General features: G+C 38.2%; 1 protein-coding gene and 1 long non-coding RNA gene across 4 annotated transcripts in view; one reads left to right on the forward strand and one right to left on the reverse strand.

Moving 5' to 3' along the window:
- LOC132518011 (uncharacterized) overlaps window positions 1-3,253 on the forward strand; it is a 53,926-nt gene extending 50,673 nt beyond the window's left edge. The window contains exon 4 of the long non-coding RNA XR_009539854.1: window positions 2,942-3,253. This is a non-coding gene — a long non-coding RNA (uncharacterized LOC132518011). The remainder of the gene's footprint in view (window positions 1-2,941) is intronic.
- The window catches only part of RANBP3L (RAN binding protein 3 like), a 49,127-nt gene extending 45,535 nt beyond the window's left edge, over window positions 1-3,592 (reverse strand). For all 3 annotated transcript variants that reach the window (XM_060146029.1, XM_060146027.1, XM_060146026.1), the window contains exon 1: window positions 3,064-3,592. In XM_060146029.1, coding sequence (XP_060002012.1) covers window positions 3,064-3,154 — 91 coding nt within the window. In that variant the 5' untranslated portion in view covers window positions 3,155-3,592. The remainder of the gene's footprint in view (window positions 1-3,063) is intronic.
- Window positions 3,593-12,134: the final 8,542 nt, after the last annotated feature.

The following is a 12,134-nucleotide window of genomic DNA, read 5'->3' on the forward strand; positions in this document are numbered from 1 at the left end:
ATACATACCTACATGTATGTAGACACATGTTACATACATGTACACACATCTGTATAAGTAAATAAGATGATGTCTGTGAAACTACTTTGTGAACTTCAAAGCACTGTAAAATGTAAGGATCATTAAATCTGCCCAGTACATGTAATGTGTACTGAAATTTGTGCTGAGTATTTATAGACATATAAATTAATGTCTACAAATGTGGTCTCAGATCAAGGTTATAGACAGATGGATTTGAAATACCACAGAAGAAGCAACAGTAGAAAGATTAGCCTTCTGGACTTCTGTTCTGGACTAGTATAGCACCTGTTGCCCTAGAGTGTAAAGTCTATGTGGACAGGAAAGCATGTGGCTTGGCTGACTTAGGTCAGCGTACATACCCAGCATCTGGCACAGTGTTTTGCATAGTCATTGTACAGCTAATTGCTGAAGAATAAGTGACTTTTATCTATGTGGTCACCCAAAAAGCACATTTTGTGAGTGACTAGGTGGAAAGAGTTAAATACCTCAGACTTAACATAAAGCACTTTAGCATCTAGCATGGAGGACTGGAAAGTACGCATGTGTTGAACCTGGTTATGCCTCAGAAGAGTTAAATGTCAATTCATCCTGACCTGTATGCTGGAATCTTAGTCTGGCTGGTGGTAGGCCAAAGCCACAAACTCAGAGTATCTCAGTGAATAAATCCACAGCCAGCCCTCACTCTGAAACAAATGGCTTTGCTTCCTTGGACCTTTGCTGAACTTTGCATAATAACAAGGTACAAATATAGCTTGTGGAAAAGTCAGAACCATTGCACTGAATGAATACTTTTAAACTCTGGGACAGTAACTGGAATGCAAACACTGCCCAGTGTCACTTGTCAACTCACATCTCTAGATGACATCTCTCGTAGCAGTCAGTGGCCAGTCTGGACTGCATTAGCATGCTTCACAACTTTATGGGTTGTGGTTTATGTGGGCAGATATTTTGAGACTCAGTTGTGGAAGAATATGGTTGCTTTCAAAACATTCTAGGCAAAAGCTTTGGTCTGCAAGAGGAGACCAGACTTCTAATCTTGTTGATATTTTGGGAAATATGTCATCACAATGATATTTCCAGGCTGTTCTGGATATGGCCAGTAAGGCAGAGACCATCAACACGGCCTGCCTTAAATTAAAGCAACAGTGGGATACTATTTTCCACTTATAAAATTGGAAAAAACCAATTTTAATAATACCCAGTATTACTGAGACTCTATATCTCTACACTGCTGATTAGAGGACCATCTGCCTCCCCCACCCTGAAAAATCTTTAAAAACATGCATATCCTTTGACTCCACAATTCCACCTCTAAGAATGTATTCCAAGAAAATAATCTTATCTCGGCAATGATTTATCCTTTAGTGTACGTTAAACACAGTGTTGCTTGTAATAGTGAAAAATTAGAAATCAATGAAATGTCCAGCCACAGTAAATTGCCTAAAAGAATTTTGCTACATCCATATGAAGGAATAGTATACAACTGTTAAAAATAAGGTTGTAGAAGAATATATAATGACAAGGGAACTTGTTCATAATCTATTGTTGAGTTAAAAAGCAGTTTGCAAACTCTATGTACAAAATAAGTCTATATTTACTTTAAAAAATCAAGCAAAGAATAATTTGTACATGTGCATATAAGAAAAGGCTAGCAGGCTATACATTAAGATGTTAATAGCAACTATTTTTGGGTGGTGATTTTTACAGGTGATTTTTACCATCTCCTTTATGCTCCCCCTAGCAAGGTTACTATAATAAATATTACATCAACAATTGTGGGAGAGGGAAGGTAGCTTTAAACATTTCAAACAAAATGAACAGCAAACAAAAACCCTATGATGAATTAGATTGTCTATTAATAGAGAAGCAAGTACATTTGACAGTGCTGTGATTAAACCCAGACACATTCTAGGACTTTACATTCTAAGGCAGTTAGTTCAAAATAATTTATATGAGCCCTGACGGTACAGAAGGGTCTTAGTAGTTTTTGCTGTTTTCACTTAATAGGAAGTATTTTATACCCACACTCTGCTAAGCCTTGTACAGCATGAAGTCCAGGAACTGAAGCAGGGAGGTGGCCTGACACATTCACACAAATGTTAGCACACAGATGCCACCTTGGAAATGGGAGGTTTCAGCCCTTCAGCCAACACTCCTCATACCACTGAAATCTAAAACTGTGTCTATGGAAAAATAAAGAGCTTGTAGTCTAGATCCATACATAGACAGATCCATCTGTCTATTGAGGGTATTGAGGAGAAGTTAGAAATGTTTGGGGTGAATCCTTAACCTCTTGGGGGTGATGTCATCCCTGACACCCAGCCTTCTCTATAAGTGTCCTTGGTGTCCCTGACAGAATGGATTGGAGGGATCGTCCTGTCTATTCATGTCAACCATCTGCCGCTAATTGATGCAGCTGGCTGAGTAGTGGATTTGAAATTTTAAGACTGATGGTGAAAATGGCTGCAAGGTAGATAGTTCAGTCTGAATGAGTGCCCATCATGTGAAATGTGACACTTTGCCCTGTCTGTCTCCATCTGTTCCAGAACCATAAAAGAGAAAGAGCCTAGAATATATTTATTTCTCCCACAAATGAATGAGCCAGAGATCCAGACAAATTTAGGCTTAAACTTTAAGTCCAAGATGATACCATTAGTGGTAGGACAAGGGAGAACATTGCAGACTAACTTAAAGCCACTCTCAGCAAATTTCCCCTGTAGCAGATTCAGCCTTGGCTATGCGGGTGTTTTGAATTACACAAAATCCAGAGTACTCTGGGAAAATGACAGTGGCTAGAAGTGTAAGCACATAAGTTTCAGAATGACAACTCCATTCTCGATAGTCTTCTATAGTCCTTTAAAAACCAATAGTGAATGCAAGTTAACTCACCCTTATACATCACTATTATGTCTATTCTCAGAGTTTAAAAATGGAAGATTGCAAAGCATTTCACAGCAGAGATTCCCCAGCCCACCATCCTTCCGGAAATGCAAATGGACAGGAGGTCACAGAACACACAACCCATTAGCCTGACTGACTCACCTTGATGTTGCTGGTCCTCTGGAATCTTCAGTCTACAGGTGCGCAAACTGTTGAACAGGTGGCTGCTGCCCTTTCTTTGTATGGTAGACATGGTACTGGCAGTACGGCTGTGGCCCCAGTATCAGTAGGGTATTCCTTCCCTTGGCCAGTCACCTAGAATGGTCTTCACACGATACCCAGAACCACAGAGGTACAGGCAGATGCTGTCCTTGCATGGAAAAACATTTACTTCTCTAATAAACTTCCAAGTGTTTCCTAGTCATGACTCTTGAAATAAATATTTACCAACTTGTAGCTTCTCCTACATATAAAGATGCCAATTCATTTGGATAAAAACACAACTTAATTCTTCTTTCATTTCAAAGCACATTGAAACTTCCCCCCTTATAGTGTAAAATCCAGTAAAGTAACTATTTCTAACAGTTTTGCAATGATGACTCCTTCTGCTGACATGAAGTCTAATGGCTCCAGTATTTAGAGACGACTGCTAGAGTAATACATACCCAAAGGGGAGAAAAAAAAAAGTGCTGCCGAGTTAAATCAAGTGATTTCTAAGCCTGGTCTGAGTTACCCTCCGTGACAGCTGAAAGTGAACGGTTCTTAAAGGAGGCTGGAAGGGGGAGGAGCCGAGTGGGCTAGGCTGATTAGCATATAGAGGCAGGCAAGAAATGGCGTTGGAGTTGCTTTGAATAATAGTGACCAAAGCAGGGATTCTAAAAAGATGCCCCAGCGTTGCAGTCATTCTAAAAAGATGCCCCAACGTTGCAGTCATCACATATCTGACTTCTGCTACTTTGTTTGTAATTAAAACGAACGCTCACAGCAGGAGTTTATACCGCATGGATATTGATGTGTAAACCCGACATCTAAAGGAACTGCTAATGAGCTCATGGAAATCTACTGCTGGAACTTTCAGTTTCTGTAAACACCTTTGAGTCTTCAGAAGGGGACCGTTTTAGAGCCGACTGCTGTCAAGGCAATTATTTGGAGTTCTGGAAGAAAAATAAAAACACAAAACATTATCTTTCCAGAGATCTATATCTGTTTCCCCTTAGATTATCTATTACTACTTCTAGGTCATAAGACAAAGCTATTTCCAGTGTTTTCTTGTGCTGAAATAGCATACTTCATTGAAATACTGAAAATCGTTTATATTTCATTGAAATAATAACGTATTTCATTACTGCTTCAAGACAAACACCTTTCATTGAACTTAGGAACCTGCTACCTCTGAAGTTGTAATGAATGCTGGTAGATCCTACCCTTCAAGATTCACAGCTCTTGTAGATTCAGAGATGAGGTGGTGGGCAAGGACAAGGAGGAAGGCAGAGCTGTTTAGCTTCAAAATCTGGAACCTGCAGCTTCCTGTGCACATTTGGAAACTGGTGCTGAGCTCGACACCCTAACTAGAAATTTACCTCCTAGCCGGATCCTGGTGGGCACCCTCATTTCACTTTGAGGCAATTAACGGTTCCCCAAGCATACTCTGAGCTATGAAAACGCTTATGGAATGTAAGTGCTGTTTCATAATTCTTATGATTTTTGTCAAACTGCTTTTACTATTTTAATAAATAGTTTACCTATTGCAGTTTTTTAGGTCCCTCAGAGTGTAACAGGTTATAGAAGTGTTTGGCTACATTGAAAGAGATTCCTGTTACTAGAGAACCATAGTTTCTGCTTTAAATGGCTGGTGTTTATCTCCTGCTTCACAATGGTCATGGTAGGAGGCTGAGGTATTTTCTTGCTGAATTACATAAAGCTATCAATATGCTATCTAAAGCAATTCTACTCCAATAAAGTTGTTAAAAATAAAAAAAAATTGAAAAATTAAAAAGATATTTTAAATATAAAAGAAAAAAGAAGATGCTTATGTTGGCATTAAGTAAGAGTGAAAGAGGGCACCAACACTATGTGTTCCCCACATTTGTTGGTATCACAGAATCTAACAACATTAAAAAGTATTCGTATAACTTATTGGGTTTGTTTTCATTGGAACGCTTATTATAGTATCAAAAATGTCTTCTGATTCATTAGTGAAATAAAATAATTGTGCTCTATATTAAAAAAATATATATATTCTACCTAGCTGTGGACCTCACTAAACGTATTATCATGTAGGTAAATCAGATAACCCACAAAACTGTAAGCCAGGCCTTGAGAGAAATGAATGTTTTAAAAAGTGTTTTACAATGAGAAAAAAAAAATATATATATATATATAAGAAGAGAGAATAGCATAATAAGCCCTATGCACCCATCACTTGGATTTAGTCATTATTAGCTCATGGATAATCTTGTTTCTAATGTGTGTTTCATCACAACCACTTTTCCCCCTCTCTCCTCCACTGCATTTGAAGCATCCCAGACATAATTGCATTCATAAATATTTCAATATGTATTTCTAAAATGCAAGGACTTTGAAAAATAGAACCATAATAAAAGTGTCACCTTTTTAACAATTAAGCATGATTCCTTAATGTGATTAAATATCCAGGTGGTATTTTGCTCAAATTGGGACCCAAAAGTCCACACATTGTATTTGGTTGCTATGTCTCTCTCTTTTTTTTTAATAGTAATCTTTTATTTATTTATTTATTTATTTATTTTTGGCTGTGTTGGGTCTTCATTTCTATGTGAGGGCTTTCTCTAGTTGTGGCAAGCGGGGGCCGCTCTTCATCGCGGTGCGCGGGCCTCTTCACTATCGCGGCCTCTTTTGTTGCGGAGCACAGGCTCCAGACGCGCAGGCTCAGTAGTTGTGGCTCACAGGCCTAGTTGCCCCGCGGCATGTGGGATCTTCCCAGACCAGGGCTCGAACCCATGTCCCCTGCATTAGCAGGCAGATTCTCAACCACTGAGCCACCAGGGAAGTCCACTATGTCTCTTTAAGTCTTTTTTATTCTGTAGGTTTCTCTCTGAGAGGAAATGTTGCTTGAAAATTAGCGTCTACATTTACCCTAATGCAAGGTCTAGTGTTTCAAAGAATTCCCCTAGATGCCTCCATTTTTCTTACTCACAAATGAATGTAAAGCTGGGAAAAAAGAGAAGGAAAGGAATGGTCAGCTGACCATAGAGCCAGCTTTCTAACCCCAGCACTCCCACTAGTGTACTGTGTAACCTTGAACTAGGAACTTAACATCTCTGAGTTTGTGTCTTCATTTGTCAAATGAAACAGATGTTTAGTAAGCAATGCAAGAAAGTATTCAACACTTGCTCTGTCGATATGAAGGCCTGGAAAGGGAAGGGGTATCCTGTTTTATCTTTGGCTAAAGACTGAGAAGAAAAAATAGATTTAAAACTGAGAATCTGAGTAGAATTTGGGAGTGTATTTGAAAATCTAGGCCTTCAAGTCTCAAACTTGGCTGACAACCATAATTACCGAGGGAATGTGGTAAAGTTAGAGAGTTTTGAGCCCCAATTTCAGAGTCTGGGGTATGGGGTATATATATAGTAAAAATCTATATATGTATTTTTTTTACATAACTCCTACCCCCCAATGCCAGCATTATTGAGATGCAGTTGACACATAACACTGTGTAAGTTTAAGGTGGTACACGTGTTGATTTGACGCATTTTTTATATTGCAAAATGATTATCACCACAGCATTAGCTACCATCGCCATCTTGTCACACAGTTACCATTTCTTTTTTGTGGTGGGAACTTTTAAGATTTACTCTGTCCTAGCAATATTCAAGTATATGATATAGCACTATTAGCTATGGTCACCATGCTGTACATTAGATCCTCAAACTTGTTAATCTTATAACCGGAAGTTTGTACTCCTTGACCAATAATACCCGATAACCCCTGGCAACCGCCACTCTACTCTGTTTCTCAGAGTTTGGCTTTTTTTAGATGGCATCAGTGTAAAGTCCTCTTATCAAAGTAAACAAGCATAACCTGCTTAAACAGATCTGGTTTGCTCCACTACTTCATTCATTATATCTTTCCTGAGGACAGATGAAACCAAACAAACACTCCCTAAACATAGTAGTTTCCAGTCCACGACCTAAGAGTATAGACACAGTACCGGGGAAAGCTTGCTGCCTGGTTCCTCCATGTCCCGCTGTTGTGTATCATTGAGTGAGCCCTGGGCAGTGACCCTGTGACTGAGTCAAGAGCAGGCTCTTATACTGCATGTTCAGTTACACTTCTGCTCTCAGAGGCCTCTCTGTTTTGACTCACCAGTTTCTATTGGAAATAAGCCAGTGTAGCTGAAAGCAGTATGTTACAGGAGTACTGTATGTGAAATAGCATCAGATGTATAAACCATAGTAAGTATCAGTTATAATAAGCCATAGCCGTTACTTTTCAGACACACCACCAAGTTAGTAGTACACAGTGGGCATGTTATACTTTGCTTTTTGCTTGTAAATAAAAGCAAAAAGTCAGAATACAAAAGGTGAAGTCTGCCTGGGTCAAGAAACAGGTGAATAATATCTTTGCTTGCAGTTCGTTTAAAAATGAGTTAGAATCCTCTGAAAGCCAAGCTTTTTCCCTTATCAGCTCTCTCTGATGCCAAAACGATGCCACCAGTTTCCTTGGTCTAGGTTCTTCCTTCCCTCCCATATCCTTTCCGCTTAACCTGTGTCTTTGTACTCCCACAAGAGTAGAGTAGAATGGCATGTCACAGGTAAACAGTTGATCTTATCAGCTGATGCTTTTGGAGTGATACTGGAAAAATTGATATTTGATTATTAGAATTCTCAGAAAGCTATGAATTCTAATCATAAGATATCAGTTTTATAATCTAAATGGTTCTCGGTTTATAGGAGAATTTTCTTTGTTCAATTGAACCATGTTTAAAAAGTATTGTATGTTACACATGCATTGTACATTAGTTCACAAGTGAGTTACTTGTTTAATAATAACTTGCCTTGTTTCAAAAGTATGTATGATACCTAGTTGACAAGTTTACCTACTCTTTGAGGGTCTTAAGACTGTTTTGAATGACAAGTATTATATATATACAAAGCAGTAGTATTGCATTCATCACTCTCATTCCTAGAGCATAAGATAAAAGACCCTTAATAGAATCCAAACACAAAACTATGAGACCCTGGGCTGAGCCCAAAGCACTGCAGGAATTATTAAATGGTTATTGCAGTTCAAGACTGGTGAACTAGTGTTAAGACTTTAGATTTTCTATTGATTTTAAATAACAGATCCCTTGCTCCTCTGTATCAGCCAGTGGTAGATTTTTTTTGTTTGAAATCCTCTTCCTTCCACCTAAGACATTATAGATGAGAATGTTGAGTTTCAAAATCTCACAATGACTCACGTAACATGTGTATCACAAAGTACCATCAAGGCAGGCTTTTGAAGCTGTTCAGAGTTGTGTTACTCTAAGTTACTGTATGTTATTAGCTCAAAGAATTTCCGAAGTAGTACAGTTAGCTGGACTCCCATGATTGCTATTTGTAGAAACAAAAGAGATGCAGATGGTTGTATTAGAGATTGTTTTGCTGGAATACTTCCTCCTGTCAATAGATTCAGGAGGCTACACTGGCATAGCACCAAATTGCTTATTTATCAAAGTTGCTCACCATTCTGAAATTGCTACCATTGAATGCCAACATTTGAGTTTTGGTTATCAGAAATATTGCCACACTCCATGAACATTGCCTTGGCAGTTCAAACTAATTTTAGCTCTTTCACGGCAGCCTCAGATATGGCTGCCATAGGGCTCCCTCTGGAGGTCAGCAGAGTCCAAGGTCGGTTAATAAAATAGCCTTGGCCTCAGGATAAACCCATGTTTTTTCATCCAGCACCCACAAGAATGGGGTCTTATATTTGTGAGCTTAGGAAATGATTATCTGTATGTGAGATTGTAGGAAAGTTACCTGATTATGCGTGTGATTTGATCATTGCTATGTTCCGATATTTAATCTCTGTAGCTTTACATTTCCCTATCTTTACTGAAGTCTTTTAGCCAAAGTGAAAACACAACAAAATAAAGCCAAAGATCAGAAAAATACCGAGTTTTAATTTGCTCGTTCGTTTGTTTTAAGTGGCAAGGAAACACAGAGTACAGTGGTTCTGGTTCCATAATGTCCACCATCTGGGTAAGAGCAAATGTTCCTGCAGAGTCTGAATTGCATCTAAAAGTGTTTGAAGTACCCAGGAATCAGGGTCAGCAGGTTTGCAGAAGAACTGAAATCTCTGAAGGTAAATACTCATTAACTGGGATCATTTCCAAAATAAAGCAAACTAACTTGCACCAGATCAAACTCTTGTTACTTCATTTGAGTTTACGTTTATAAGAATAAAATAATAACTAAACTATGTTCCTCATCCTCTCCCTCCCTCCTTCCTTCCTTTCTTCCTTCATTTATTCATTTTCTCTCTTTTTTTCTTTCTCTGTTTCTTCTTTCATTCATTTCTTTTATGTTAGTTAGGTGGAATATAATATATAATAAATTAATTTAATTATTCTATATCTGGGATTTGTTTCAAAAATAATTTAAATGAAAGATATGAGGGGTATAGATGAAATAACATTGGTCATAAATTGATAATTATTAAAACTAAGGGATGGGTACATGGGATTTATTATACTTTCATGTCTACTTTTTTTTTTAACATTTCCACTATAAAAAGTTTTATAATTACTCAGTGAATCTAACTGAAATTGTACAAGAAATAGGCAATGTGCTAAATTTATTAGGATGTGGAGAGAAACTCTTCAAATTTCCCATTTTTTACTCCACATATTATAAAACATATACAAATATAGGAAATGTTAATATTCATAATGTATTCATGTAGTAGTATAAGAATACAATTTATAAACAAACAAAGGAAACCACACTGGGATACATTCTTAAATATCTGGGCCATAATCATCAAATTCAGGAACCTCTGTGGCAGAGAAAGAAGGCTGGACGTATGTGAAAATGACACTGTCATTTAAAGAGAAACAAACAGTCATTTTACTCATTACTTCTCAACTGTACAGATGTTCTCTTCTATACCATTTTTCTTATTTTCTTATTTCTATTTCTAAAAATACAATTAGATTGTGTCTTAGTTTGGGCTGCTATACAAAATATCATAGACTAGTGGCTTATACACAACAGAAATCTCTTGTCACAGTTCTGGAAGGTAGACTTCCGAGATCAGGGTACTAGCATGATAGGTTCTTGTGAGAGTCCTCTTCCAGGTTGCAGACTGCTGACTTCTCACTGTCCTCACACAGTGGAAAGAGGGTGAGGGAGCTGTCTGGGGTCTCTTTTATAAGGGCACTAATCCCATTCATGAGGGCTCCCTCATGACCTAATCACTCCCCACAGGGCCTACTTCCTATCAGCATCACATTGGGGGGATTACAACATATGAATTTGGGAGAACACAAATATTCAGTCCATAACAGATTGTATTTGCAAAGATGGAAGAGAGTTTCCATCCAAATTCAGCTCCTTAATTAGGCATTGAGGAAAAAATATCTACGAGCTTTTTGTATTCCCACATACATGACTTCAGAGGCCTGCCCACAATATTCAATGAATATTAACTAACTTCTTACTGTAGAACTACAAACACTTGTTGCCTCCCAACAGACAGATCTATGAGTGTGTGAGCACACACACACACACACACACACACACACACACACGTATGCCCCTTATCCCCCTGGCATTCACAACTGGCATGTGAGAATCAGGTGTTGTAGCTCAGACTTTGATCTTCAGCTTTAAATAACAAGAGCACCTAGTGAGCTGCAGGTGGGAAATCCTAGACCAGTTTCAGGGCTCCCTGAACATTTGCATCAGTACCAGGGCCATTGAAACCACTCCCTAATTTCTCATGAGGACCCAGAGTGGCTGGGCTTGAAGAAGATGGAAGGATCAGAATATAGGATCCCTCTCATTGTCTCAGAGATCCAGTGGGGTAACCATATGAGAGTGGTAGAGGGTAAATCAAGAAAGAATCAGCCTTCCACATCTGATCATTTGATTATTTCTCGATTTAATGGGAGCTTGAAGCTCTCCCAGGAACTCCAAAACCTGGATTTACGTGTTATTGGCACAATTAGGTGAAACTACTAGCACGTTTTTCTGTATATTACACATATCAGTTACATCAGCAAACATACTTCTTCACTGTCACCTTTTTGAAGTAAACCTGTGTAGACAGTCAATCCTAAACAGAAACTTTAAGAAGGCAATAGAGAACAGATATTTTAAAATTACTTGTAGGAAAGACTAATCAAAATAGCAGGCCAAGCACACACTTCCAAATCCATTCAAATGATTAAAAATTGTACAAAGAGAAAAATTTTAAACATAGATGTTTAAAATATAGACGTTATACATTAGAAAGTTATCTTCATGTATCTGCCATAATTGGACAAGAAACTATGAGGACTCACAAGAAGATAAAAAAGAGAAGGAATCTAAACAATAACAGTGGAGTAAAGCATTGTAGAGAGGAAGCTTGGGGTCAATAGATATAGGTAACATGGGCAATCATCACATATTAATGAAAAAACTGCGTGTGGAACAGAGGCATTTAGCCACAGAATAAATGCTGACAGTTGTCCTTTTTTTTTTTTTTTAAACATCTTTATTGGAGTATAATTGCTTTACAATGGTTTGTTAGTTTCTGCTTTATAACAAAGTGAATCAGCTATACATATACATATGTTCCCATATCTCTTCCCTCTTGAGTCTCCCTCCCTCCCACCCTCCCTATCCCACCCCTCTAGGTGGTCACAAAGCACCGAGCTGATCTCCCTGTGCTATGCGGCTGCTTCCCACTAGCTATCTATTTTACATTTGGTAGTGTATATATGTCCATGCCACTCTCTCGCTTTGTCACAGCTTACCCTTCCGCCTCCCCATATCCTCAAGTCCATTCTCTAGTAGGTCTGTGTCTTTATTCCCGTCTTACCCCTAGGTTCTTCATGACATTCTTTTTTCTTAGATTCCATATATATGTGTTAGCATACGGTATTTGTCTTTCTCTTTCTGACTTACTTCACTCTGTATGACAGACTCTAGGTCCATCCACCTCACTACAAATAACTCAACTTCGTTTCTTTTTATGGCTTAGTAATATTCCATTGTATATAT

Source organism: Lagenorhynchus albirostris, chromosome 3 (genome assembly GCF_949774975.1).
Source record: "Lagenorhynchus albirostris chromosome 3, mLagAlb1.1, whole genome shotgun sequence".
In the NCBI taxonomy this organism is placed as follows: domain Eukaryota; kingdom Metazoa; phylum Chordata; class Mammalia; order Artiodactyla; family Delphinidae; genus Lagenorhynchus; species Lagenorhynchus albirostris.